This window comes from Notothenia coriiceps, unplaced genomic scaffold, assembly GCF_000735185.1.
Source record: "Notothenia coriiceps isolate Sejong01 unplaced genomic scaffold, NC01 NC01_scaffold00036209, whole genome shotgun sequence".
NCBI lineage: Eukaryota > Metazoa > Chordata > Actinopteri > Perciformes > Nototheniidae > Notothenia > Notothenia coriiceps.
The window spans coordinates 37,229-63,877 of NW_011368910.1; the positions used below are offsets into that span (position 1 = coordinate 37,229).

The 26,649-nt window shown below is 38.4% G+C and overlaps 1 protein-coding gene across 1 annotated transcript in view; it reads left to right on the forward strand.

The window, feature by feature from the left end:
- The window catches only part of LOC104963409 (G protein-coupled receptor kinase 6-like), a 30,242-nt gene extending 6,168 nt beyond the window's left edge, over nt 1-24,074 (forward strand). Inside the window, exons 2-8 of the mRNA XM_010791992.1 lie at nt 698-793; nt 9,842-9,954; nt 14,585-14,662; nt 15,377-15,477; nt 17,325-17,424; nt 21,238-21,241; nt 24,064-24,074. Coding sequence (XP_010790294.1) covers nt 698-793; nt 9,842-9,954; nt 14,585-14,662; nt 15,377-15,477; nt 17,325-17,421 — 485 coding nt within the window. The 3' untranslated portion in view covers nt 17,422-17,424; nt 21,238-21,241; nt 24,064-24,074. The remainder of the gene's footprint in view (nt 1-697; nt 794-9,841; nt 9,955-14,584; nt 14,663-15,376; nt 15,478-17,324; nt 17,425-21,237; nt 21,242-24,063) is intronic.
- The last annotated feature ends 2,575 nt before the right edge of the window (nt 24,075-26,649 follow it).

Below are 26,649 nucleotides of genomic sequence, written 5' to 3' on the forward strand. Positions count from 1 at the left end.
GTGTTTTATTCGGCTGCAGTTTCTCAAGTACATTTTTAAGGCTGAATGTTATACCATACTTGTTAGGACATTTTGTTGACTTACATTAATTTCTAAAGAGACAATTCTAGACCTGACATCTGGTCATTACCCTGAAGCAAATCATTAACTCTGTGGGGACCTTAATTAGTGTCCTCAGATTGGAGATGAGTCCTCACGCTGTCACAGATTGCCTTCCCCAGTGATGCTATCATACAGTGGTTTATAAAGTGAGAAGCTTTTTTTTAGGGAGTGTTTAAAGAGGCCCTATTATGTTACACTAATGCTTCTATTGGCTAGCGCTCCAACACATCATACGTCATAGGCTAAGGGACGGGACATCTCAAAGTGGTTGACCAATCACAACAGAGTTGGCCAGCTAACCAATCAGAGCAGACTGGGCTCTGGTTTCAGGAAGAGGGTGAAAAGAGGCAGTATGAAAAAAATAAAGACGGTTTTTAACATTACAGTATGTAAACATTTCACAGTAGAGGTACATAATTCAAATATGAAACCTGAAAATGAGCACAATAGGGCCCTTTTAACAACATTGTTTTATTACTCTCTTGCAGAAACTGCATTTTCTATGTTAATTTGTAACTATCTTCGCTCTTTTTGAATTGTGTAGTTTTATGTTTCATTTGACATGAGATGTCAACCAAAGCTCTTTGTATTACAGGAGGCGGCGGGAACAGAAAAGGAAAAAGCAAGAAATGGAAGCAGCTGCTTCAGTTTCCCCACATAAGTTTGTGTGAAGAACTGCGACAAATCACAGGTAAGATACTAATGTATTTCCCCATCTTACAGGGAAGGGTTCTTATCTTGTTTCAAATGACTATAGTCTTCTATGTGTTAAATTAGTCTGAGGCTTTTGAAAAAGATTTAAACACGTCTTGTGGAGGGATCCCTTTTCCCAGTTTACAGACGTTCAACGGATGTCATGTGTGCGGGATAGACCAATATAATGACATGTCAACAACAATGCCTCCTGACATGGGCTATACAATTTACTCCAGGACTACTCTATGTATAGATTTCGGTTATAGCTCATCTTATGCAATGCTCTTTGTTATTCCCCCAGTGTTAGTGGTGTCAAAGCATACACAGCAGCATCTGTAATTGAAAGAGCCGGGGGTCATCATTTCAGATGTGGATATGGTGGCCTTGAGGTTCAAACACCTCAGAAAACAGAATCAGAATCAGAATAGCTAATGCTAGCTAGCTTGTTTCAGATAGTCTTCGTGGTGCAGGTCATTTTTATTCTTGCTAAACTGTGTTGCAAATGTCCTTGCGAAAGTCCTTGAAATGTGTTTAAGTCATGCTTTCTGCCTAAAGAAATCATGAATTGCCTCCAAACTCAACTTCCTTGTAAAGGCAGAATTAAGCAGAAGAAACCGTTTTATAAGCCATCAGAAACTAATTATATATAGCCTATATTTCATAATAAACCCAACTCAAGAATCCTCAAACCAACAATTCAAGTTACTATGTATAAATACATATAATGTATCCATCAATTAATCTTATGATTTGTTAATACATTAAAAAAAACATCCATTAAAAATCTATTTTATTTTTTACTATTACACAATTTACAAATGTTGTACTACTTTTGGTATTGACTAATCGGAGCAGACAATGAGTGTTGTTTTTTTTGTAATTGTTAGGCTTCCTGTCCAATCCGCAGACAAAGAGCATTGTGGTAGCTTCTGTTTTTCTTTTCACATTTTCCTTTGAATTTCTATAAAACCTAAAGATGTTGTCGGGACAGCCAGCTGATTAGCCATGAGAGTACACTGAGCTGATCAGCTCGAACTCAATGTTATGCTTACATTCTCTTATAAGTTCAGAGTCAAGCAGCTCAAATCTGTTCTTACTTGACTCCTTTCTATATCAAGCGGATCAGTGACCCATTTTAGAAAAGCTACACGCATGAAAACTCTGAATGCATACAGGCTGAAAAAAAAAAAGTCTCGCTCAAGTAGTGCCGCAGAGGAAACTGTGGCCTGCAAAGAAAGAGGAAGCAGACTGATGTTTTTGCCGTTTAAGCTTGCAGTATGGTTACTTTCATTTTAACAGGTGGCAGGTTGGAGAGAGAGAGTTTATGAAAGCAGAGCAGACCGAAGGACTCAGATGTACAGATATGAGAGTATGGGAGGAAATGCAGGGTTTGAGTCGGAGGAAAAAGTTTAGCTGGTGTAGAAAAAAGATCTAATTTAAAGAGAGTTTGAACTTCAGCTCTTGGTTGTTGTTTTTTAGCGAGCAGACCAAAAGTTATATCCTGAGTAACAATACATTTATTGTCAAAGTTTGATATTTTTGCTAAATTAACTTGGGAACATCCCCAGCCTCGTGCAAAAATGTGGTTTGTGTAGATTGGTTCCATTGATTACGGGGAGTCATGCTAAAATATAATGAGAGTCAAAACAAGTTGTAGATTTATCTGCAACAATTAATCAGTTAATCCTTTAAACCATTTTTTCAAGCAAAAAGGCCAAGATTCAAACATGTGATATGTGATTATTTTCTGGTTGTGTTTGTTTGTTTTAGACAATAATTAGAATTTGTGGTTCAGACTGTTGAACAGATAAGAAGCCACACATCAAAATGTTTGACTTGATTAAAGAGAGATACTAGTATTTTATTTTAACGAGTGTCAGGTGACTTCTTTATCTAGCCTAACTTCATTAATGAAAATCAAAACTCTTTATTAATGCGTTTAATTAAATGTTGTTATGAAGCAAAAAGAGCTTTCTCGTTGGGTTTCTGTCATGAAGGTCTGTGATATTTTTAAAACCAGATGCACAAAAACAACAGTGATTTTTGGACTTTCCACTCCTTATGTAATAGCTTTGTGCCGCTAAGAAGGTGGAGTTTTATAATGGACAGTACGTGTGCTAATATAGAGCCTTAATAAAGCTGCAGCATGGGAACCACCTTTGAATTATCTCAGCACAGCCAGCAGCAGCATAATGGTGAAAAGAAAGAAATAGAAAGTATGACATGTCATTTAGCTGCAACTTTATCCAAAGCAACTTATATAAGATTGCCCAAGGACGCTTTGACACGTTGACTTTTTTTGCTTTTGCCGAACTTACTGTACTTTTGATTTTGAATGACATTGAAGCACAAATATAGTTACACTTCTAAAATAAATCTCAATGTAAATACTTAAAATAGGTCGGATGGACATTTTTTCTCACATTTCAGCCCTGTGTGTGGTTAACTATAGCAACATGTGATGTCAGTGTGATGTGAAATATTACCTCTATTAACATGTTTATAGTGCAGTTCCTATCCATGGGCCGAGTCAGTGTGACTGCATACATCATACATGGCAGCCAGGCCTTGCAGAGTAAACAAACACAGGCCACATTGTTAGGATCCATTAAAGAAGAAGCATCGAGGCTGATGGCGACCTGTGATAAAACGTATAAAGCCTTGAGGCGCAGTGGCGACAGACAGGCTGCTCCAGGATCATGACTAGGAACCACAAGACTTTATTCATGTACTGTATCTTTAGTGTGTGATGGAGCTATAACACCAATAAGTCACATTCAACAGGAAAAGTACATTACATTTTCATTTTAAACCTGATTTTATTTCTAATACCTGCCGGCTAAAGCAGATGTGGAAAGTTACTACCTCGATTACCCAAGTACTGCACAGCATACACAAGTAATTACAACGAAACGTCAACTTTTGCATCATTGATTTAAAACATAATTATCGTTAAACATGTTAGGGGCTTTTCGAAATTGTCTCGCATGGCGGATGTGGCCCCTGACCCTGAAAACCCGAGGCTAAGGTTAAAAGTACTGAACTTTTACTCCCAGACTACAAACATTTGTATGACGTCATCAGGCTGAGAGAAAAGGCTGTTTGTCTCTAGAATCAGTTATTGTTTTTGCAATACCCTCATTCCTCAACAAAGTCTTTGTATGTATAAAAGTAAGGGTATTTTAGTTTTAGTTTTCATAAAGGTGCAACAACTGCCCTTCACTTTGCAACTTGACAAATGAATGAACCTTTTAACCTTGTAATCTATTTAGGACATGTAATTTTATTAGCATTTAAACAAAGTTACGTTGTCAGCTTATGAAACAGTCTAAAAAAAGAGTAAATGCGGCCTGAATAGAAAGTAAAAGGAACAAAACTGTATTTGATGAAGCTGTTAAAATCAATTATAAACTAATGCAGAACATCCAGAGACTCTCAGTAGATATTCAAATAACATACAGTCGTGCAACAGCATATTACAAAAAAACTCCATGACCATTCTGTGTTAGGTCATTGTGTGCTTTTGATTCTTTGTCAGTTTCCTTATAGCCTCAGAACTTCAGATGTGAATGCTAATGCTAAATATCCTGTATGCCGTATTGAATTTAGCTGAAGCAGTTTGTGCTTACTTGATGTGTCTTTCTTCAGGAAACCCTTCCAGAGCAGCTTCTCTCCAGAAAGGTGCCATGCAAATAAAAGCTTTGATTTAAATGAGTTCAGTCGAACATGCCGTCACGCAGACTGTGACACAGAGAGACAGGACGTTCAGCTGCACAAAACCCCAGCTGTGAAAAGCTAATGTCCCAGTTAGAGGAGCAGACAAAATACTGTAAAATGTTAAAAAAATAAATAGAGAAAATGAAGTGTGAGAGAAAGAAATGTCAATAAGACAGCTGATAAGATATTACAAACATATGTATAGAGAGACACTTATGAAAGATTTTATAAAACCAGAAAAAATAGGTGATTGGGAGGCAGTCTCGAGAAAGACATTCAGGAAACTCTTAACTCCCTTCTGTGACTGACAGGTTGTTATCTTCTTTTGTTTTTGTCTTACTGCCTCTCTTTTTGTTCTCCTGTTTGTCTTATATTATCACATAAAATGCAGGCAATATGCAACATTACTATCTTGCACTTTGCCTAACTTTTAAAGACTTGTAGTTCTGTTCACACAATGTTCTTTACTAAGCTATCACATACAGGTCTGAACATTTAACACACATGCAAACCCTAACCCTAACCCTTACTTAAGTTACAGTATAAATACCACTGTCTGATAATACTCTTACAATTACAATTAGACATCCTGAATTGAAATGCTACTCAAGTAATAGAGCAGATGTATTATCAGAAAAAAGTACTTCAAAAGACATGAATGGAAACTGGAACGTACAGGAAACCAGCTCCACACTGGTATAAAGTAAAGTTTCAAAATAAAATGTTCCCCAAAATGTATTATAGCGTTTTAATTGTGCATCTGATTGATGGTCAACAATCTGGCTATCCATTGTTAACTTGCATTGCTATTCAACGAAGCACTAGGATTTAATAAGTTCCCACCATATTTGAACCCCCTTGAATAAAACATGATAGCTACATGTCAAGATGCAAATATATATTACATTTGTCTATATTTTTGAAGCAACTGATAACAGCCAAATCCAGTAATAATTGTTCAGTTTTGGGGATTTGCAGGCAGTTGAAAAGACTTCAAGGAATCTATCAAAATAAATCTGGCTGGAAAATTCAAACGTCACAGACCATATGACCACGTTTTTTCCGCATGGATTTTTCAGGAACTTCAGGACACATGTATTGAGTTTATAACCATGTGTTGCTTTAGGCACTGCAGTGCTTTAAGCTACATGTAGTAATATCCGTTCGTATTTTCTGGAAACCACCATAAAAATCAATACAGAATGTCATGGTAATCAATTTAATAGTTGTTGAGATATTTTAGTCCAAACTAAAGTGATGGACTGACCATAAATGATCACGCAAAGAACAACAACACAGCAACCCTTAGGGTACGGGGCTAATATTGGGAATCCACGGCATAATGTCAGCTTTTTTACTCCTGCCTTACTTTATTCTATAAAGAGATAAGAGGCGAGGTGCTAAGACCTTGATCCGGTCTGAAACCCGTGGCATCATAAATTCTGTGCGGGGACCTTGAGGCCCGACAGAGGCCTCTTTGTGTGCTCTCTGTGTGTTGATGTACACCATGTTCTGTACAGTCCTGCACTCCTTTCATGTACATCACACCTCCAGTCATCTATAGAGAAAGTCCAGTGATCCACGGCCACATAATGAAAAATTCCCAGAACTGCGGGATGTCCCATTTCACACATGAGTAGCCAAGCAGCTTCATGAAGCAAATTTGTACAGTTTTCCATAGGATATAATGGGTTCGGTTGTAATGTATGTAAACAGGCATTGTTTACTTTCAATGAGAAATGTTAATTATTAAAACCATGGAATTACCAGATTGCCTTTTAGATATCCCACTCTACTCTCATGTGACATCCGGTCTCTAAAAATGTTTCCAGCAATTATCTTTATTGGTCTTTTTGTCTTCGGCTCCCATTTACTTCACACTGTCCTGCTCTGTTCACTTTGCAGCATGACTAGAAAGTGTAATATGGCAGAGACAAGAGGTAATCAGAGTCGAACAGAGGACAACTAGGAGGACATAGCAATGAAACCGAAGCGCAATACGTAGAGCAGAAAGAACTCATAGTCAGTGATTGGAAGTGAGTCAGCTAACTGGTAAGAACACATACAATGTCAAACAGTTAAAAGAGTTACTCCACCCAAGTTGGGATTTACTGTACCATCCACGGAGGGTGTGACCATATGATGCTGTTAAGTGTGTTTGACCTCGACTGAAAGTCAGTATATCTCCGCTTTTGTTTTATCTTAACCATATTTAACAATCTCTTAAACGTCCCCCAACTAGCAAAGTCTTTGACATCTAATCTTTTTTTCAATCAGTAAGAATATCCATGTAAAGTTGTCGATTCCAATTTATAACCAGTAATTGTAGCTATTTATTCGATTTATTTTAAAGAATTTGATCCATAAATCAAGTTCTTGCTACTGTTTTTTTAAGATGTAACAATGATGGCATTGAACAAACTTTATTCATGATTTCTAAACCAACTGTTGACATATTTTGATAACTACTAAAAATTCATTAACGTCTCTTTTACACCCGATGTTAGTAGTAAGCCAGGTCACTTTATAAGGTCTGCAATTTTTTTTCGAAAGAAACGAAAAGCTCATCAAATATCAAGTCAATAAAAAAATAAGAACAAGTGCATTTTAAACTTCAGAGGAACAAGCTCCAGCAAAAACAGAAAATAACCTTTTGACTTTTAGCTTTATAGAGAAGTGCTTGTATTGTCCTGATGAGGATTTTAATGCATTATGATTTACACACATTCAATTTGCAGGAGGTGCAATGCAAAATATGAAGGGCAAACAATCATAAAAACACAAAGAAGAATGAAGCAGTACAAATAATGGAGGCAAAACACGTGAATGTAAACAATGCAGGTTTAAATATATTCAAAAAGTGGCGTTGCAAATGTATATGTTGCAAATATTTACTGAGAGAGGACTTGAGACATGGGATGTGTTTTAGTGCAAGACACTAAATGTAAACAGAACGATGTTTGTCTAGAAGTCAACTCCACAGAGTACACGTAAATATTTTCAAGTTTAAAATAAAAAAGACCAAACAGCCTCTCCTCGCCGCAAAGCCCAAACCAGAATTCTCTTTGATTAGCATGTTTAGCTCAGGTGCCAGCAGTTGTATATAGAGATACAGTAGAGACAAAAAGCAGCAACACAGTCATTTGTTAGTTTATAATCCCATTGTTGTGGAGTTTTTCTTCTCTTCTTCGAGTTTGGACTTGCCTTTAATCATTGTGCGAAAGTTTGTGATGTTAGTTAAAGCAGATGAAAAGGCTTTGACTTGCAGATGATTCAGCCTTTTTTCTGTCCTCTCCTCTCTTAACGATACACTGACCTCCCTGCTCTTTGTTGGATCACAAATCCCTGAACACATTTGTTTGTTCATGAACCTTCCTGCGTTGTTTTGCATCCACATGAGTCACAGATGCAAATCAACATTTCCTTGGTTTTGTTTTTGTCCCGAGGCTCAGATGGGCAGATGAACTCAAACAGCCCCAGATACTGTATCTATCTAAAAACTTCCCCGTAAAGTAAGGTCTGCTACTTATCATCATTGAAATAACTATTATGGCATCATCTATTAAGTGCCTGCTGCGCAGTGAAATGTGCAAACAACAAGTCATATTACCAAACTAATCCAGGGATTGCCATAACATTTTAAATCATAATTGTAACCCGTTCAAAATAGTTTTCATATACCAGGTTACCTTTAGCATTACTTGAAGCACGTCGTACCATGAACACAGCTTAATCATTTTCTTGATAAATCTACTTTAAATAATATATCTATTTTATTATTGATTAAAGGGGCCCTATTATGCTAATTTTCAGATTCATACTTGTATGTAGTGTCTCTACTGTGAAATGGTTCCATGCTTTAATGTTCAAAAAGTTCTTTACAGCCCAGTCTGCTCTGATTGGTCAACCGCTTAGAGATGTCCCACCCCTTAGCCTATCACGTACACTGTGTTGGAGCGCAAGCCAATAGAAGCACAAGTGTTACATAGTGTTTCCGGCAGGGGGGAGTGTGAGGGATTTTAGCCTTTGCAGACCATTTACATTTACAACAATCTATATAACACACTACAGGAAAGGGAAAACCCCAAAAGGCGGTATAGGGCCCCTTTAATCAATATATTTTTTGCAAACATTCAGAAAAGATTGAAAAGTTCTCAAAGGCATCAAGATATCCAGTTTGCTACACAGAAGAGTAAATACACATAGACAGGAAGGAATTAACTGAATATTGCTTTCCCTGCAGTTGGTATTTCTTACTGCTGTGCAACTATTGATACATTTCCTTGAGGCTTGTTGCGTGGTTATGAAATCCATTCACCAACACATTTTAATATGGTGAAATGTAAAAGAAATATGAGAAAAACCTACCTACCTACCTACCTACCTACCTACATACCTACCTACCTAACTCCAACTTCTTCTCATTCAAATCTTTCCTCTTGGTTGTCTTTATCACTTTCACCTGTTGCACTTCCATCTACTTTTTTCCACTGCTCTTTTAATAAAAATCCTCCGTGAATGGGACTGCAGATCTATGCAAATCACAGAATGATTTATGTTACTGGTTAACAACAGCAGCTGTGTGTCTTCATATTTGACTATTAAATGTGTCAGCGTCACGGTTGTATCTGTTACACTCCTCTCACTCAGTCAGATTTCCTGTGTGGATCACGTTGTTACTTAAAACATTTAGTTTTTGTTACGTCAATCACCTCTGAATTACTCAAACTCTGTACATTAGGTTGTGGGTTTCTCTCTCTTTTTGTCATACATTTCTAGCACTTCTACCTGGTAACAGAATTTAACATTAAATTAACAATTTATTTACAATTTATCTTTTGAATAGCCGAAACTGATCTGCCTTTTCCTTTGTTTTACTGTTGTGCAAGTGTGTTTATTTTTGCGCTTTCTATGTTTGTTCATTATATAAACTTTTCAGCCATCACTTTTTAATTCCTTTTCAAATGAAATGTCTTTATAAACCCATTTCCTGTACAATCACATCAATAGAACACATTCTGAATGTATTGTGCCAGTGCACATTTTAACTAAATAATTGGATCAATCATTAAATACAGTATGTGCTTTTTGCTGTGTGATGTAGGGCCACTGCTCATTTTAGGCCTGACATTATACAGTAATATAGATCATAAATATGCAGCTTTTCTTAGGAATAATATAAATGTTCCTTTATTTCATTCCTCCACTATAAAACCTTGCAACAAATGCTGGTAGTTGAAGGAACGGCGCACGAATGCATGATTTATTTTGACGCATTTTGATTAAACAATGTCTTTATATTAAAGTTGTCTCTGTGTCTCTGCAGAAAAGGACTACGGCAGCCTCTGTGAGCGGCAGCCTATCGGACGCTTTTTGTTCCGGCTGTTCTGCGAGACCCGACCTGAACTGAAGCGCTGCGTCAAGTTCCTGGATGCTGTGGTAAGAATTCTCTGTGTGTTTGTCTTATTCCTGTTTGTGTTGGAGAGTTTTGTCTCAAATGCCCTTTTCCATGACTACTAGTGTGGATAAACAAAAGGGATGAAGCTTGTGTGTGTGTGTGCATGTGTGTGTGGGAGAAAGGGGGTCTCAAGGACTTGTGTTTCTTTCTTCCTTGAAAAGCTCCTCCATTCCTGTTAAGGAATGGAGGGGGGATGTGAATGTTTTCTCCTATTCTTCCGACCTCAAAATCAAAAAAATATATATGTTAAATGAAGATGAGGGCAAGGGGCGGATAAACAATGGCACATGACAAGTTTCATGAATTAAAAAGTTAAAAAAACACACAAAACAAGGTAGAAAAACATCCTTAAGGTCAACCCTTTTCATTGTTCATCTGCAGTACTGGCGTCGTTAAGATTTGAATACTAGTACATACTAGACATATTATTAATGAATATCCAAATAATATAATTATAACGCAGCAAACCTCCTTATGGTTAAAAATAGTTTCCTAAATGAAAAAGGTCAGCAAGAAATGAATATAAAAATATTCACAAGGATTCGTATTTTTTTATTGTAGATTTCTCACTCACAAATGAAGTCTCTTATCAGTGTTTATTTTAAACATGACTGATCTGTTGATCATAAATCTTCCTATGAAAGCACGTTCTGAATCCACACACATAAAATGCTATCTGTTTGCATGGGTACCGGTAGATACCTTTCCATGCAGGTGAGTATGGAAATATGTTTGTTTGTTTGTTTGGGAATTGGGTGAAGTGACCCTTTAAAGCACTGTTAGCTGGTGAGCTGGTTCTCATGTAGGAAGTCTAATTATTCTTAAACACACTTTGTTTGGAGTGAGGAGGAGGAAGTTTAATATCTGTTTAATGAAATACAGGAACTCTTGACTTCTGGAGAGAAAACTGTGTCAACCTCTCTTACACACACACACACACACACACACACACACACACACACACACACACACACACACACACACACACACACACACACTTGACCTCCTCTGTCGCTCTGCTCACTTGGGGAATGTTTCAGTCACACTCTTGTTTTATTCCTGTGTGTGTGTGTTTATTTGTGTGTGTGTGCGCGTGTGTGCGTGTGTGCGTGTGTGTGTGTGTGTGTGTGTGTGTGTGTGTGTGCGTGCGTGTGTGCGCGTGTGTTTGTGTTTGTGTGTGTGTGTGTGTGTGTGTGTGTGTGTGTGTGTGTGTGTGTGTGTGTGTGTGTGTGTGTGTGTGTGTGTGTGTGTGTGTGTGTGTTTGTTACTCTGGTATAATATTCTCGTACTCATAAGTCCTGTGCATCCTTTTTAAGTGCTTCTGCAAAGCTGCTGTGTCATGTTTTACTCATGAGATGCATTAGGTGCAGATGCTGCTGTAATACATCAAGTAGGACATAATGTTGCCATTTACAAAACAGGATGCAAATTTAAATATACTTAATGCAGATGTTAACTGTCATGTTGTCAATTATTTGTAAACAAGACAGCGTCTACACAGCCACATGCATGCTCACAATCACAATGCTAACATGTTGATATTGGGCAGCTATAATGTTTATCATCTTAGTTTAGCATGTGAGCATACTAACATTAACTTATGGGCATTAAACACAAAGTGCAAGTAACGCACATTGGAATGAAGTTAGTTTACGACCCAATACAAGCCAAACTAAAGTATTGGACACACTAAATGCCCTGATGATGGAGCTAGAGGGAAAGAGCAGACAATCAATGAATTTATTGAAATTCACCACGAAATGTGAACCTCGTGTTAGCTTTGGGGAAAGGTCAGAGGATGAGCAAAACTCTTAGGATACATTTTCTGGGAACCATAAATATCCGTACCAAGTTTTGCACCATCCAGCAGATGTAGAGATACTTTACTGAATAAGACCTTGACCTGCAGGTGGTCTTACGCAACATTTCATGGGACTGTAAATACCATTAGGCTCTGGGGTCCATCCAAAATGTATCTGAAACCCCCTGTTTTCTACCAGATGTTTTTTGTAAAAACACGCATTTTGAGGATAGAAAGCACTTCATGTCCTTCTGGAAAGGTTTTTGGGAGGTTTCTGTTAATCCAAGCAGAAGGTAGTAAGTCCTTCCTGAAGCCACTAATTAAACAACTGTTTCTGCAGTAGGGACATTTTAAATCGTTTACATTTAAAGAAAAAAGCTATTTCTATTAATGATGGATTCGAAAATAGCAGGTTTTGCAGGTTGTCCGTGTGATTGTGGGGATTATTTCGGACTGATAAGTGGCACATAGTGTTTCAACTCCACCTTTCTAGTATCGGCTTAGCTCGCTTGGGATCTCAGCCTGAGGTGAAAAATTCCAAGTGCCAGGTACTATTATTTATAAGTATTGCTAATAAAAAGAAGAAGAAAAAAAAGCATGGGGACTGTGTTGAGCCAAGCCATAACATGCAGAGACTGCGGCCCTGGGCTTTTTTCAAATACCTTTATTAAAGAAACATGTTAAAGCGCTGAAGAAAACGTGCTAGCCTAGCAGCATTAATGCTACAAACAACCCGTAACGCAATACTCTCTGTAGGAGAATACATAACATTGGTTCAGCTTTCTCTGAACACATGCATTCCTTCTTGGTCATACATTAAAGGTCCACTATTCTACTGTTTTTCATTAATATATTATAGGTCTCAGATATATACAAAACATGTCTCTGAAGTGTTTGGCTCAAAATACAGAACAGATAATTGCAGCATCCCATAATCCCCTCTGTTTCAGTCCTGTTTCAAAAGTTATGATTCTCTGTCTTTTACTTCAGATGAAAATAAGGAGCCACTCCCCTCTGTGAGATATTTGGTTAAAAATAACACAATGGTGCTCTAGGAGGAGATTCAGGTGATAAGGTGGGGGGGGCGGGGGTTACATTGGTTGGTGATTGGCTAATGGTTACACAAGCCAAAAAAATCGTTATGACATCATTAAGTGGCCTAAATCAGATCAGCTCATTTTCAGACAGGTTTTTATAGAAATGGATCAGGACAAAAAGTGAGCTAATCTTTTTCCTGAAACTTTCAGAATGTCTTAACACAGAGGGGACACATGTTATAAAAGACATAAAAAAGTGGATTTTGCATAGAATGTGACCTTTAAATCCTGAAACATAATATCGTCTTATATTATGACAGAAAACACCAAAGATTGATAATCTCTGCTAGCAAAGTCAAAGCTTTGAATTCATTTTGAGCTTCAAATGAAACATTATTATTTATTATTAAAACTCATATTATCATTCAAGTAGTTCAGATCAGACAAAATCCAGGTCAGCGTTCACTGGAGGTTGTCTTTGTGTCTCTGATGTGTGAAATTATATCCCGTTGGTTCATCAGTCAATACAGTAATTGGTGGAGGTTGATGAAGACCTCATCTATCCCTCAGTCTGTCAATGAAAATGGCAGCACGGCTCCAGTCTGACTGACCAGCTGATTTAGCTTTACAGCTTTCAGACATCCAGCGGATACGACTCACATACGGAGCAATTATGTTCTCTTTTACCCCTCGACCGCTTCCCGTCTCTTCCCTGAGAACGAGGACGAGATGGAGAGGGAAAATGAGATTTGAACCGTCTCCACTGTCACTTAGCATTAGTTTACAGGCTCTCGCTGTGAGAGGGCAGAGGAAGCACTTTGGAGTTTTCCAGTCAGGATCACTTTACTGCAACAAGTCATTCAGAGGGATGGGGGATGTGAGGGGGAGTAGATACAATCAGGCCATGTGCTGCAGGGTGTGGAACAGGCCTCGCTATACTTCAATTAAACCTTAAATGGGGTTTTCTGAAGGAAAGGCCTTCATTGGAGACACAGGGAGCTGGAAGCACAGCTGAGCAATCATTCAATTGTATCCTTCATTGACTGTCAGGACATTATAATGATGGTATGATCTGATAGCACCATTATTGTAGAAAATGTCCAATAGTCTAATCGAATTAAAAATAAATAAATACTAACAAAGCATGTAATTGACTTTTTGTATGCCTCTGTGCGACAACACCTGATGCTCGAGGCATTATGTTTTTTGGGGTTCTTTAATTTGGCACACACATCCAATCAGAATCGAAGATGAACTGAATAGATTTTGAGGGTCAAAGGTCAAGGTCACTCTGACCTCTCGTCTGTCCAATTTTTGTCAACTGAACAACTTAAAAGGGAATAGTTTTACATTTGGTTAAAGAAAATCCACTTAAACTGATACGATTTTGGTGGACAAACGTCAAAGGTTTGTGACATCACGAAAACATGTTAAGCCTTATCCGAAGAAATCATACGCTAATTGTGACAATCTTTCAGAAATGTGTAACAATATAAAATGATAGATTGATTCAATGTTGGACAGACATGTATGTTAACTGCAACTTCAATAATTCAAGTATCCCTATACCTTTTTGTAAATCGATTTCAATCAGAATTCAGATTCCTATTGTTTTTAACCAATATCACCATGGGTACATGTTGTTTATACATTTGGACGACATCCACAGGTGGTGTAAAACTGCAGATCTGGGTAACTGTGGGGGGATTAGGAAGGAGCTGACGATCACCTCTAGCTTCTCCACTCATTTGGCCTCGCTGTTTTTCCCTTCAGGCGGAGTACGAGGTGACTCCAGATGAGAAGAGGAAGGAGTCCGGCCTGGAACTAGTCGACAAATACTTCAACCCAAAGGTAGATGCTGCTTTAAAGGACCTCTGTCAATGTATATGTTTATCTGGGGATAGCCATTCAATACAAACTGTGTATACTTTAAATTATTGGTGTGACATGATAAATAGTCAGGACAAATTTAGATTGATTTCTAACTTTCTGGGCAGCCCTGGCTTCTATATAAAAATCTGAAATTCTGCAAACTTTGATATAACAGTTATATTTCCTTGATATTTAAACTAGAAAGTATTCTACAGCCTTATGCTGCGTTCACACCGGACGCGATGCGATGTTTAGGGGCGGCGCAATTACATGTAAAGTCAATGCAGAGACGCGGACAGACGCAAATTCGCTCCGACGGCGAACATGACACGGTGGACACGGTGGACAAACAAAACAAACTGAGACAACATAAGCAGGGGTGCACACAACTTTCTCAGTGAGGTACTCAGATGAGTACCTGGAGTCAGTGTTTGGTTCTCCAACTTCTGGCTCCCCTCAAAGTTCCCATGAAGCCCTCTGTATCGCGAATAAAGTTAGTCTATCTCTGCTTCCGTTTTTCACCTGCTTCTGTTTTTATCTGCGTGCATACAAGTCTGGGCCTGCAGAGTGACGAGGATAATAATCTATTCCGCACCATCCTAAACCCAGTTTATCCAGCTTTCCTCTGTGAGTGTGCTGTCAGGGGTTGAGTCACGGTGTTTACCGGGACTTAATGTGTTCTTTGCGGTGCAGTCGGAGGACCACGTGCCTGAGGTGGAAGACGCCATGATGGCTCAGTGCAACGAGAGGCTGCAACAGGAGGCCTGCAAAGAGCTCTTCAAGGACTGTACCAAGTAAGATCACAGGGGGGGACTCATCTGCATTTCTTTATATTGCTCCAATATTTAGTTTAGCTCCTTTTAGACAGGAAATCTGACGCAATGTTAGGTCAGAACTGTCAGGTCCTTGGTCTCACTTCTGAAAATGTTACTGTTTTAACGACTTGATAACACACAAAATACACTCATGCATTTTTTTGACATACAAGGGGTTTAATATTCACCACCATTCAGTGTAAAGAAACATTTATTGAGCCATTAAATGAATAGATACAATGTGCAATTACATCACTTTATGTTGCCTTTAATGGTTCCACATGAGGGATCTTTGTAGCACTGATGATGCAGAATTACATCTCAGAAACTGTCAAATAAATGATTTATTATACGACTTGTGACACACAATAGCAACTCAGTGTAAACCTTTCTCGGTCTAGACCAAATTACTTGGACTGCAAGTGTGAAAGTGACCACATTAAAATGTTAACACAAACAAAAAGTTGGCTGTAAAAACAGATACAACGAAATAAGTTATGTGTATTAGACTACCCTGACAAACACTGGTAGATTTGGGGAAATGCATGCAATGAGATACAGGCAGTTGTAGGCAAAGTCTTACCGAATTGAATTGAACTGAATCGTGAAATAATACCAAGTTATATCCAGGTAATTTCCCATTAAATAAAGCATGTATTCTCCTTTCTCTCTCTGTGAGAGGTTTTTGTTCTCCTCAATTTAATTAATCCTGTGATCTAGCTACATGTATTCAAAGCACATCAAAACAAGTGCTGCTAACCGTCTGAACCCTGACCTGAATGTCAGCTCTGTCTCTGCTTCAGGTTTTTGGCAGAGTATAAAAAAGGTCACAAGGTCTACAGTAAGTCATGAGTTGGTGTGGTGTTAAAAGTCAAAGCTCTTTTTGTTGTTTGATGAGGAGGTAGATTATCAAATGTCTGACTCGGGTGTGTTATGAGTCCAATTCATGAGCGTCACATCTGTTGGCCTTTTGTGGACAAGTATCCCAGCGTGCATTTTTAGAAACATATCAAACAAACGCTATAAGCGTGAAAGAGTGTGATAGCCTGGGTTTTGCCTCAAATACGTTTAAAAAAAGTCACAAATACAAGAAACAATGGTCAGACAGAGCATCTTCAGGCCTGTGTAATCTGTTCTTGCTTTGGATGTTGTTCTCTAGTATTTCTAAAATGAGGAAGTTCAGTTCGTAAAGGTTAAAAGTACTGAGCATTAATGATAGTTGGAAAAAGTTAAGATGTGATGCAGAGAATCTTAAAATGACATTTTAAATGACTAATGGAAATAAGAAGTTGCATGAAGTAAGCAAACATTCAATAGAGACATACTGTATAAACAGAAATGGAAAAGTTTTAATACATTAGTTTATTGTTCATTCCATACACAACACATTGAGTAACCTCCTCTATCGGCTCTGTTCATGCTTGTTGTGAAGTGAAAGGCTGCACAGATGCCAGTTTGTCAAGTACAAGACTCAGTATCAACTCTACAAATCTAACCTTTGTCTATATACGGTATGTCTGCTAAAAAGGTAAGGGAGAAGTCTGGTGATGTTCTTAAGGTTTCATTATATTATAGTGTGATTTAATTTCTACATTGAATTGAAACCAATAGTACCTCACATTTAATATACAACCCATATGCCATTTTAACTAAATATGTGTCCAATTTGAAACAGTTTTTTCAGGGTTGTGCACACTGTTGCAAAAATCCTGCCAGTTACACACAATGATTTTATTTCAATAATTTGCCAAATGCTTTCTCTTCTCACATTTTCAAATGTTCTTTTCTCCAAAGCTGACCCTTTTTCCGTGTGTTTTTTCCCCCAGATTGATCCACGACTACCTGAGCGTGGCTCCCTTCGCTGACTACCTCGACAGCATGTACTACAACAGGTTCCTCCAGTGGAAATGGCTTGAGAGGTAAAGTGTGTTATCAATGAGAGAAAACACCTTCTTAAACTGTTTCTGTTTCTTCCTAGCGTGTGAATCAGCAAAATGCATCATTTCATTAACACACACACCACTTCAAATCTCACCTGGGCTCATTACGAGGCTCCGGTGTTCCTTCACTCCACCTCAGTACTAGTAACAACACGCTCAGCAATGGTTGCCTCACTCCTTCCTTTCCAGTGTCCTCAGTTACGGGGTTGAGAACTAACAAGCAATGCAGAGTGATATCAGCGTTACAAATTACAGGACAGTAGTTAGAAATTGCTCAAGACTTTCAGAGCAGTGAAGGTTACAGAATTCTACTGTTACAGAAAAAAACTCAAAAGGTTTGTTTAGTGTCATTAATATGGGTCGAGTGTTGCAGGAAGTACAGCAGGTAAATCTGTTCTCACAGTAAAGAACACTAATTTAGGTCCAAAACCACGTAAGTGACGTTCCATTTCTATAAATATAAGTAAACAAAAAAGCGATGGCAAGCTCTAAACAGTGTGCAAGATGCTCCAGTTTGTAGTCTGTCTGTGTGTTACTGTACTGACGAAATAAACTACAATAACAACAGTGCAGCTTTCTTGTCATTGGCCGGTCAAGTGCATCCAACAAGAAACACACACTTGGAATATATTTTCAAATGGCTTCAACACAACGTCATAAGAGAATTTGTTTATGCTTGTGTCTTTACTCTAAAATAAGGCATTTTGTCTCACAGTAGGACTGCCAATTAAGCATGACATGTAATTGGATGATACTCCTTGTCATGGAGGTGATCTCTGGGCTCATAGATCTCGGCCTCCGTTACGGGTTGTTTAGTTTTTTTGTTGTTGAAAAGTGTTCCCTGGTGCCCTGTGTTGTCTCCTCCCCCCTCACCTGTGTCCTGTTTGGTTGATTGGGTTGGGCATTTAGGCTCTGGGGTTTTGCTGTTAGAGGGGGAGTGTGTGTGAGAGATCCTGATGGCTGCAGGCTGTGCTTAAGGCAGTGGTTCTCAAACTTTTTCTGTCATTCCCCACTTTGAACAGGTGGGCCTTTTCAAGCCCCACCTGTTCCTCATCGCTCCAATAAAATGGTAGGCCAAGCTTAAAATTGTCAAATGTATCGTTCTATAACAGGGGTCTCCAACCTTTTTTAGGATGAGAGCTACTTTCAAAAAATAATACAAGTCGTGAGCTACTTTTACTCCTCTTTTTTTGTTTTTTTGCAGTGTATATATTTAGCACATTTTAACATTATTATATGCTACCTTTAACATTTGTGTGCTGTTTGGGTCTGTGGGACCCGTTTTCAGTGTTTACTAAAATAAAATGTATGCAATTTAATTATTTTAACTTGCTTTATTTGGTTGTGGACTTCAGCATCACCCCCAGGAAGATTTTTTTTAAATGTTGAAGTTAAATGCATCAATCTGGTGCACTTTGAGCTAGGGCTGCTCAATTAATCGTATTTTAATCGCAATTACGATTTTGGCTTGCAACGGTTATGAAAACAACATAATCGAAATAAAACGATTTAATTTTTTTTGAATAGGTTTTTCAGTTGAATTATACTTAAAGTTCAGGGTAATCAACTGTTAAAAACATACTTTTCAAATTATTTTCTTCAATAAATTGATGTTTTCAAAGTAAATGGTTAATCGTTTTTAATAATCCTGATATCAATTATTGACCCAAATAATCGAGATTATGATTTTTGCCATAATCGAGCAGCCCTACTTTGAGCCTAACATGAATTTATGGATACAGCTCTCAACACTCAGACCAAAGGGAGCTGTATACTTTTCAATAATCCAAACATCTTTAGAATATGATCACAACAAATCATTTAAACTTGTTTATTCTTATCTTATGTTACCTACTTAGCATTCTTTCTTTTTATTTATGCATATTTTACTAATCCCTCCCCTTTTAAACTTGTTACTGTCCTATAGTACACATTGGAATGATTTCTTACTTTATTTTTTACAACTTTATTAAATAGATAAAGGTTTGCTCTCTCTCTTGCTCTCTTGCTCTCTCGCTCTCTCTCTCTCTCTCTCTCTCTCCACATTGCTTTTCTTCCCGACTGCAACGCTGTTGTGTGTGTCTGTGAGAGCGTTTCACATGTGTGTATGAGAGATTTTTACCAGTGGCGAGCCTGTCTCTGAGGGCCTAAGATATTCTACAAAATAATATTTAAAAACATTAAAACAAATTACATTTTTCTTTATATTTTTTTTTTAAATATGTTTTTAGTAATATTTGTCATATGTTTTTTACCAAAAATAAATTGATTACATTTTTTATTTTTATTTTGTATTTCGCGACCCACCTATCACATCTCTGCGCCCCACCAGTGGGGCGCGCCCCACACTTTGAGAAACGCTGCTCTAAGGGATCGTGTTTTACTCGTGTGTGTGTTTCGATGTTGCTGTGTGTGCTGTGTGTGCTGTATCAGCGGGAGCCACCTGTTCTTGAATCGCCGTGGCGAGTGAGAGGTCTGGCTCAGGCTGGGTCCCGTAGAGCTGACACCTGTCAGCCCGTCTGCTTCACTGTCCTTCCCTGCATTGGAGAGCAGCTTCCAGCTCTGGTAACCCACAGACCATGTCTAACAATGACAGCTCCACCGACCTGCACCGGGACATCGGGGGGAGCCACAGACCACAGAAGGCTGAGAACACCAGCACACAGCTCCGAATACGCTCCTGCTGTATGAAGGTGAAAGACACTGTTGCACAGAGGCAGTTTGTTAGACTCCCTAATTCATCAGTATTCATATGAAACTTGCATCAACATACATGGATAAACATTCATGGCAAAGGTTGTAATCCCCCAACCCCTACCCTTACAAATACATTATTTTTAATAATTATTTATAAATAAATATATATAAATTGTTTATTTTATTTTTATTAATTATAAAAAAGAAAGTACAAATACATGTATAAATATATACTGTATATATCTTGTATTTAACATTTATATTTCTAGTCATAAAAGGACCTATGTGTGTCTTTATAAATGTTATATATTATGTATTCAATGTAAAATTCTGTTGCATTTTATGTTTTTAAATATATATGTACATACATGCATATAAACAACAGGCTACAAAAAAAAGATAATATAAAACTGATAAGTAAGAAAGCATATGTAGATTACCATCACACAAATGACCCAAGCATTATTCTTCAGCTTAATACCTCTTGCCAACATCATATTTTTCTATAGATGATGTTATTGAAAGATAAAGTATATTATATTCTCTATCTTTCTAAAAAACTAAAATATTGATTTGCCCTACACTCCACGCCCTCAGCCTATCTTTGGCATTTTTTCAGGTGATGGTGTATACTTCAAACTAGCCAGTGCAGTATACTGGAGTAGGACCAAGCGGTGCAGCAAAAGAAGTGTAGAGTGAGCACATCACAATAATAGCCCAAATATACTGTAGTGCTTTAAAAAAGGACGTGTTGGGGGGTTGGGGCAGGGTTTAACTATAGTGTTTGTGACTTTGCTGCATGAACATCAGTCTTTATTTAACTTGACATTTGGTTTGCCATTCCATTTTGGTTCCCCGGAAAAACTGAGATGGAAAAAACCCAAGTTCAGAGTCCTCTCTTCATCTGGAGTTAAAAAAGTTTAAAGGAGAGCTCTCTGTGAGCCTGTTTGGCTCAAACACATGTCATGACAGCGTGAGTGATGTGTCTCTAGTAGCGCCATGCATCATCCATCGACAGCAAGATTGAACTGATTTAATCTGTGTGTGTGTTTGTGCGTGTATGTTATGGCGCATTTCCACTGCAGGGCCTCGCACGGCTTAGTACGGTATAGTTAGGCCTTGGGAGGCCAGGCTTACTTTATGCTGCGTTTCCATTACAGTTTAGGAACTGGGGTAGTAACTATAGTAACGCAGTGTAGGCCGAGCCGTGACGTCATCTTCAATGAGAACCACAAAACCAACATCAGCTGTTAGCACTCAAGCTCACAGCTCCTCATGGCTCGTGGCTGAGAAGTGCAATCGACAATTACAAAGTGTGAAACACTTTAACAAAGCTTGAGACAAATTTACATTTTATAAAACAAAATGACATTTGCGAAACACTTTTACCAAAACTGAGACAAATTTACAAGTCCCGAAACACTTTAACAAACTAGAGAATCAAACTGGAAAGGGAATGCCCATCATACCAGAAGTGACGTGCAAGTGATTGACACAAACTTAAGTTGGTTTTGGCTGATAGACCGCCGGTACCTATGGACGGTACGAGTGTGTTTATGGTCGTTACACATGTTTTGTCCGTTCTGTGGAAACCACCTGGGCCAGGTGACATGGTTTTGCTCATCACAATATACTTTGTCGTGCACACGAGAAAGTTACAGGTTCGCCAAGTGGGAAGCGGAGCTGTGCCTTTTAAAGCCTTCGCTGTGTTTACCTTCATTAGACAGCTGAAGAGCGACTGCAGGCTGCTTCGTTTTAACCACACACCTCTACACACACACACACACACACACACACACACACACACACACACACACACACACACACACACACACACACACACACACACACACACACACACACTTGGGGGCGGGCCCACCTTTCAGTTTTTATGCATACTAATGTGATTGAAACAGCATTTATTTTTTTATTTATTTATTTTATTTTTTTATTAAACACCATAAGGCGCAACAGTGGGGGCTTTTCACACCTGTGAATACACATCACCCCCCTCCTATCAACGGATCTTGATGTGTATTCACAGGTGTGAAAAGCCCCCACTGTTGCGCCTTATGGTGTTTAATAAAAAAATAAAATAAATAAATANTTAAAAAATATCGCTCCATCTGAAAAACAGCAGGAGGGCTTGTCAACAGAGTGGTAACCGATTGTTGAAAATCAGCCTTACAATAAACCCATTAGTGCATATGTGAGGAGAAGGACATCCTCTCTGCATGGAGCTCAATGAAGATACAGGCGACAGAGCAGGTCATACAATACATTAAACAACAATTACGTCGATTTAAAGTATCAGCGTACACGCACGCACGCACAAGCACACACACACACACACACACACACACACACACACACACACACACACACACACACACACACACACACACACACACACACTGCACAGGACACCACAGGTCCCTGTTTGAATCATATGTTATTTATATATAAAAAACTCACCTTATTTCTAACGAGATGGCGCACTTAAGTAGCTCGCTCCATGCCATGTAAGTTGTATGTCCAAAAATAAAAATAAAAATAACTACAAAATCGATCTTTAAATATATATTTTTTATAATTAAACCACTTTCCTGCATCCGTTCCCTGACCGTTTCGTGTACAATCCACCGGCTATTGTCAGATTATCACCCGTAAAGGATGCGAGCTCCCCGGGTCTCTGTCTCCTCTCGACCGGGAGCAGGACATGAAGGCTAATAAAAAGGGGGTTTATCGTTTCACCTTGACAGCCTGGCTCCTCCCCCTCTTCCTCGCTCTCCTCTCATTCAGTCCCTCCTCTCTCTCTCTTTCTCTCCAGCTTCGTGACAGCAGCCTGTCTGTCTGAATGATGATGAAGAATACTGATCATGTGCCGGCAGGGGTTTTCCAAGGACGCGCACGACTTGGCACAGACCGGTCGACTGTGGAGAGGGCGTGTTAAAGTGTGAATTATTTGGGTGATATTCACAAGCATATGCCAAATATTATACACGGTTGTATTTTCCTGTCATGATTGCTACCTCGCCTGCAAACCTTTTCCTGTGCTGACATTGTACACAAGGAGGAAAGCAACAACCCTTTTAAGCTGTATCGGATGTGGATCAGAAAACTGGTTTCAATTCATTACTGCAGTAAATGTACAAAGAATAGACACTGAAAATGTATTCCAAAATTAACATGGTTGTGATTTGGGTGTGTGCCCTCTGATGGATGGACATAATCTAAGGTTACCCGTTCATTTGACTATTTTACATTTTTGAAACCTAGGAAGGGTCACAGTAGATATTTTTTTGGGGATCATCAAGGTTGGTAACCACTATTTTTACCAATACCCCATCCAACAAGAAAACATAACATCTACAAGATTTTGTAGAAATTGTGTTTTTCGATTGACAAATGCAAATGAACCCTACTTGAGACTGCCTTTTCATGTAGATCAAGGCATGTACTGTACAGTTCCTGATGTGAAACCCTTCTAATGCTAACTCTAAACAAGTTTTTTGGGGCCATTTTGCCTTTTTTTATTAGACAGGACAGATGGGTGCAACATGCAGCAAAGAGACATAGGTTGGATATGCAAACAGGCAGCTTTGGAAAGAACACAGCCTTTGAACACTCCAACAAAATTAAATCGCTATAAACAGCTGCTTCCAGTTGATAGCCCATGTGTTAGAGAAGAACATTTCCTGTGATTAGCCATAACTCTGCATCATTAATGTGTTTTACTTTAGAGAAAAGGGTGGTGGTTTCCTTAACAACCGTCAGAGTTCAAGGTCTGAGCCCAGTCTACCTGCAGCTGATTTGACTGTCAAACACGCTGCTTCTTCATTAGACTGAAGTCAAATCACTGTGAGCACACAGCCTCTGGGAACAGTCTGTTTAACAGAGATTTAATTGGAATTCTGTAAGGCAAAAGAAAAATGCATTTGAAATGTTGAAATATCAATCTGTCTGGCACAGTGAATTGTATTTAACTTATCCCAGACATACAGATTGGAGTTTACAGAGTGGATGTAGATAACAAAGTTTATAAAAAGTAAGCACCACAGTAATTGCTGCTGGTGGAGGGAACATGCACAGTAGAATACTTCCCTGCAAACTATATTTTCTGTAGGGGGATAGCAGGACCATGCCTGAACATACATTTTTTGAGGACCTGCATTTGCATAATCATAAGTGTGTAACCTACATTTCTAAGGACGTGCACAACCTATTGTGCTTTTTTGAGTTATCCATTTCCTTTAGTATGCTATATAGGTTTTCGTGTATGGGCAATTAGGGATTTGTGCTAGGAGTGATAGGAAAGCAAGCTCAGGAAATTACACAAGATACTTGAGGATATCTCACATAAGAGCAAGTTTCAAACTTCTCAGAATTTAAAGAAGAAGAAGAAGAAGATATACCTTTATTGATCCCGAGGGGAAATTCAGTTTCCACTCTGTTACACGCACATGCTTTTTATACAGGTACATACAAGTGCACACAGTTATGTTGCATACATGCACATACATATACAAATACACTCATGCACACATGCCCATGCATTGAGAAGTCAAAAGAGGTAAAATCGTGCATCAACATATTGGAGCAGCAATTAGAAACAACACTGCAGCTCTGCAGACCTCAGCGTGAGCTCAGAAGTTTGTCACCAAGCACTGATGAGAAAGAGACCTCGTAGGGTTGAAACTGGCATCCTCCTGCAACATGACGGCAATAAAACAATACAGGGACGATAGCATCGCTATGACAACAGCTCTCTGTGGAAGCGAGGGGCTAACAAAATATATTTAATAAAGAGAGTCGTCAACTGTCTTTGTGCAGAGAACTGTTGAATTCTCAGGAAATGAAATACCATCATAAAGTGTTGTTTACTCACCGTTGAGGTTCAGATGTGCAGTGTCATTGCAAAACCCTGTAAAACAAGTCAATGTTGTGTGGTAATCTGCCACTTTTTCATTTATATTTGATACCAAAGGCTCTGTGTTTACCTTTTACACCAATACAGAAGCTTTTCTTTTAACATATCTATATTCCACATACGTGTTTATTTCTAAAAACCTACAATCCTGTGGTGTTTTTCAACCAAACCAATTTAAAAGTAGATTTTATTCCCAGATATGCACAGGACAGGACACCGGACCACCGGCAGCTGCTGGAGGACCGGTCGAAGAGGCTTACAAAACACTCACAGAGACACATTCAGAAAAGCTTTAGCTTCGACTGTTTGAAATCATTGTTTGACTCATTCCTGTGTACGTTTTTACAGATATAAAAAGGCTCAATGGTATGCTGAGGAGATGCCAAAGTACTGATTGCTCTTTTTTTTTTAAAGTCTCTTTCCTGTTTCCTTAGGCATTAAGTGGCCCACATGCACTCCTGGGAAAAGAAGCATTTCAGGGTCATGAGTCTCCTTCAAGTTCTTTTGTCAGATCTCAAACAAAAGCTTGATTCTTCTCTGTCTTCCCCGCTTTCGTTAAAGAAGATGTGGGCATATCAAAGCTTTAAAAGAGCCCTCTAGCTGGTACTGAAGTTGTTCATAACCTATTGCCAGGGGAAAACATGAGAGAGTGCTGGAAAAAAACAATACACTTCTAAAACGGTTTTGACAAAATCTGATACAGTATTATGAGATCTATGAAGTGAGGATTTGTTGCTGTTGTACGAGAGTGCATGAGATTTTGCTAAGGGTAACTAATCAACTGGGTTGTTTTTGTAAGTAAAAAATTATGAAAAGATGTCTTCAATTAAAATGAATAAAACTGGTCATTTTTACAAGATATTTCCATCTACCATCTTTCTGTGAGCGAAGAAGAAGAGGCACAACTTAGAAAACATCTTCTGTTTTTCTATCTAAATATCATTATGTAGAATTCATATTAAAATATAGTCACTTATAATACAAATAAAACCTTAAATGCACCATTAACTATCAACATTTTATTTACAGTTAAAAGTGGCCTTTTAAGAATCCCCTGGAGAGGATTTCATTATGCAGTCTGTTAAAATACATTTAAAAAAAGGTTGTTTTTTTTTCTCCTCGTGACCCCAACGTCTAATGTATGGAGGCCAGTGGGTATCATTGACAAAAATGAAAAAGTCCTGTATCGATAAGATGCCGATCCTCCCTTTCCTTTACTTAATCCCTTTTCAAATCTGTTTCTTCTCTCATCCCTCCATCCTCCCTTGTTTATTCAATACTGTTTATAATTCTCCTCTTTTCATAGGTACCAGATTATGGTTTGAAATAGATTGAGGTTATATAGCGCCATATTGACCCCCCTAATTAATTGACCAATCAAAAAGTCTAGATCCAAACTAGCAGCTGTAAGAAAGCTGTGGTAAATGTAATAAGTAGTGTGCTATCACAATTACAATTCATTTCATCCTAGTATGTTGACATCTATACTGTACTTTGCTAATAATGATTATTGCCACTCCAAACCACACAAATGTTTAGGCTCACGATATAAATCCTCCAACAAACACACACATAGTTGTTTCC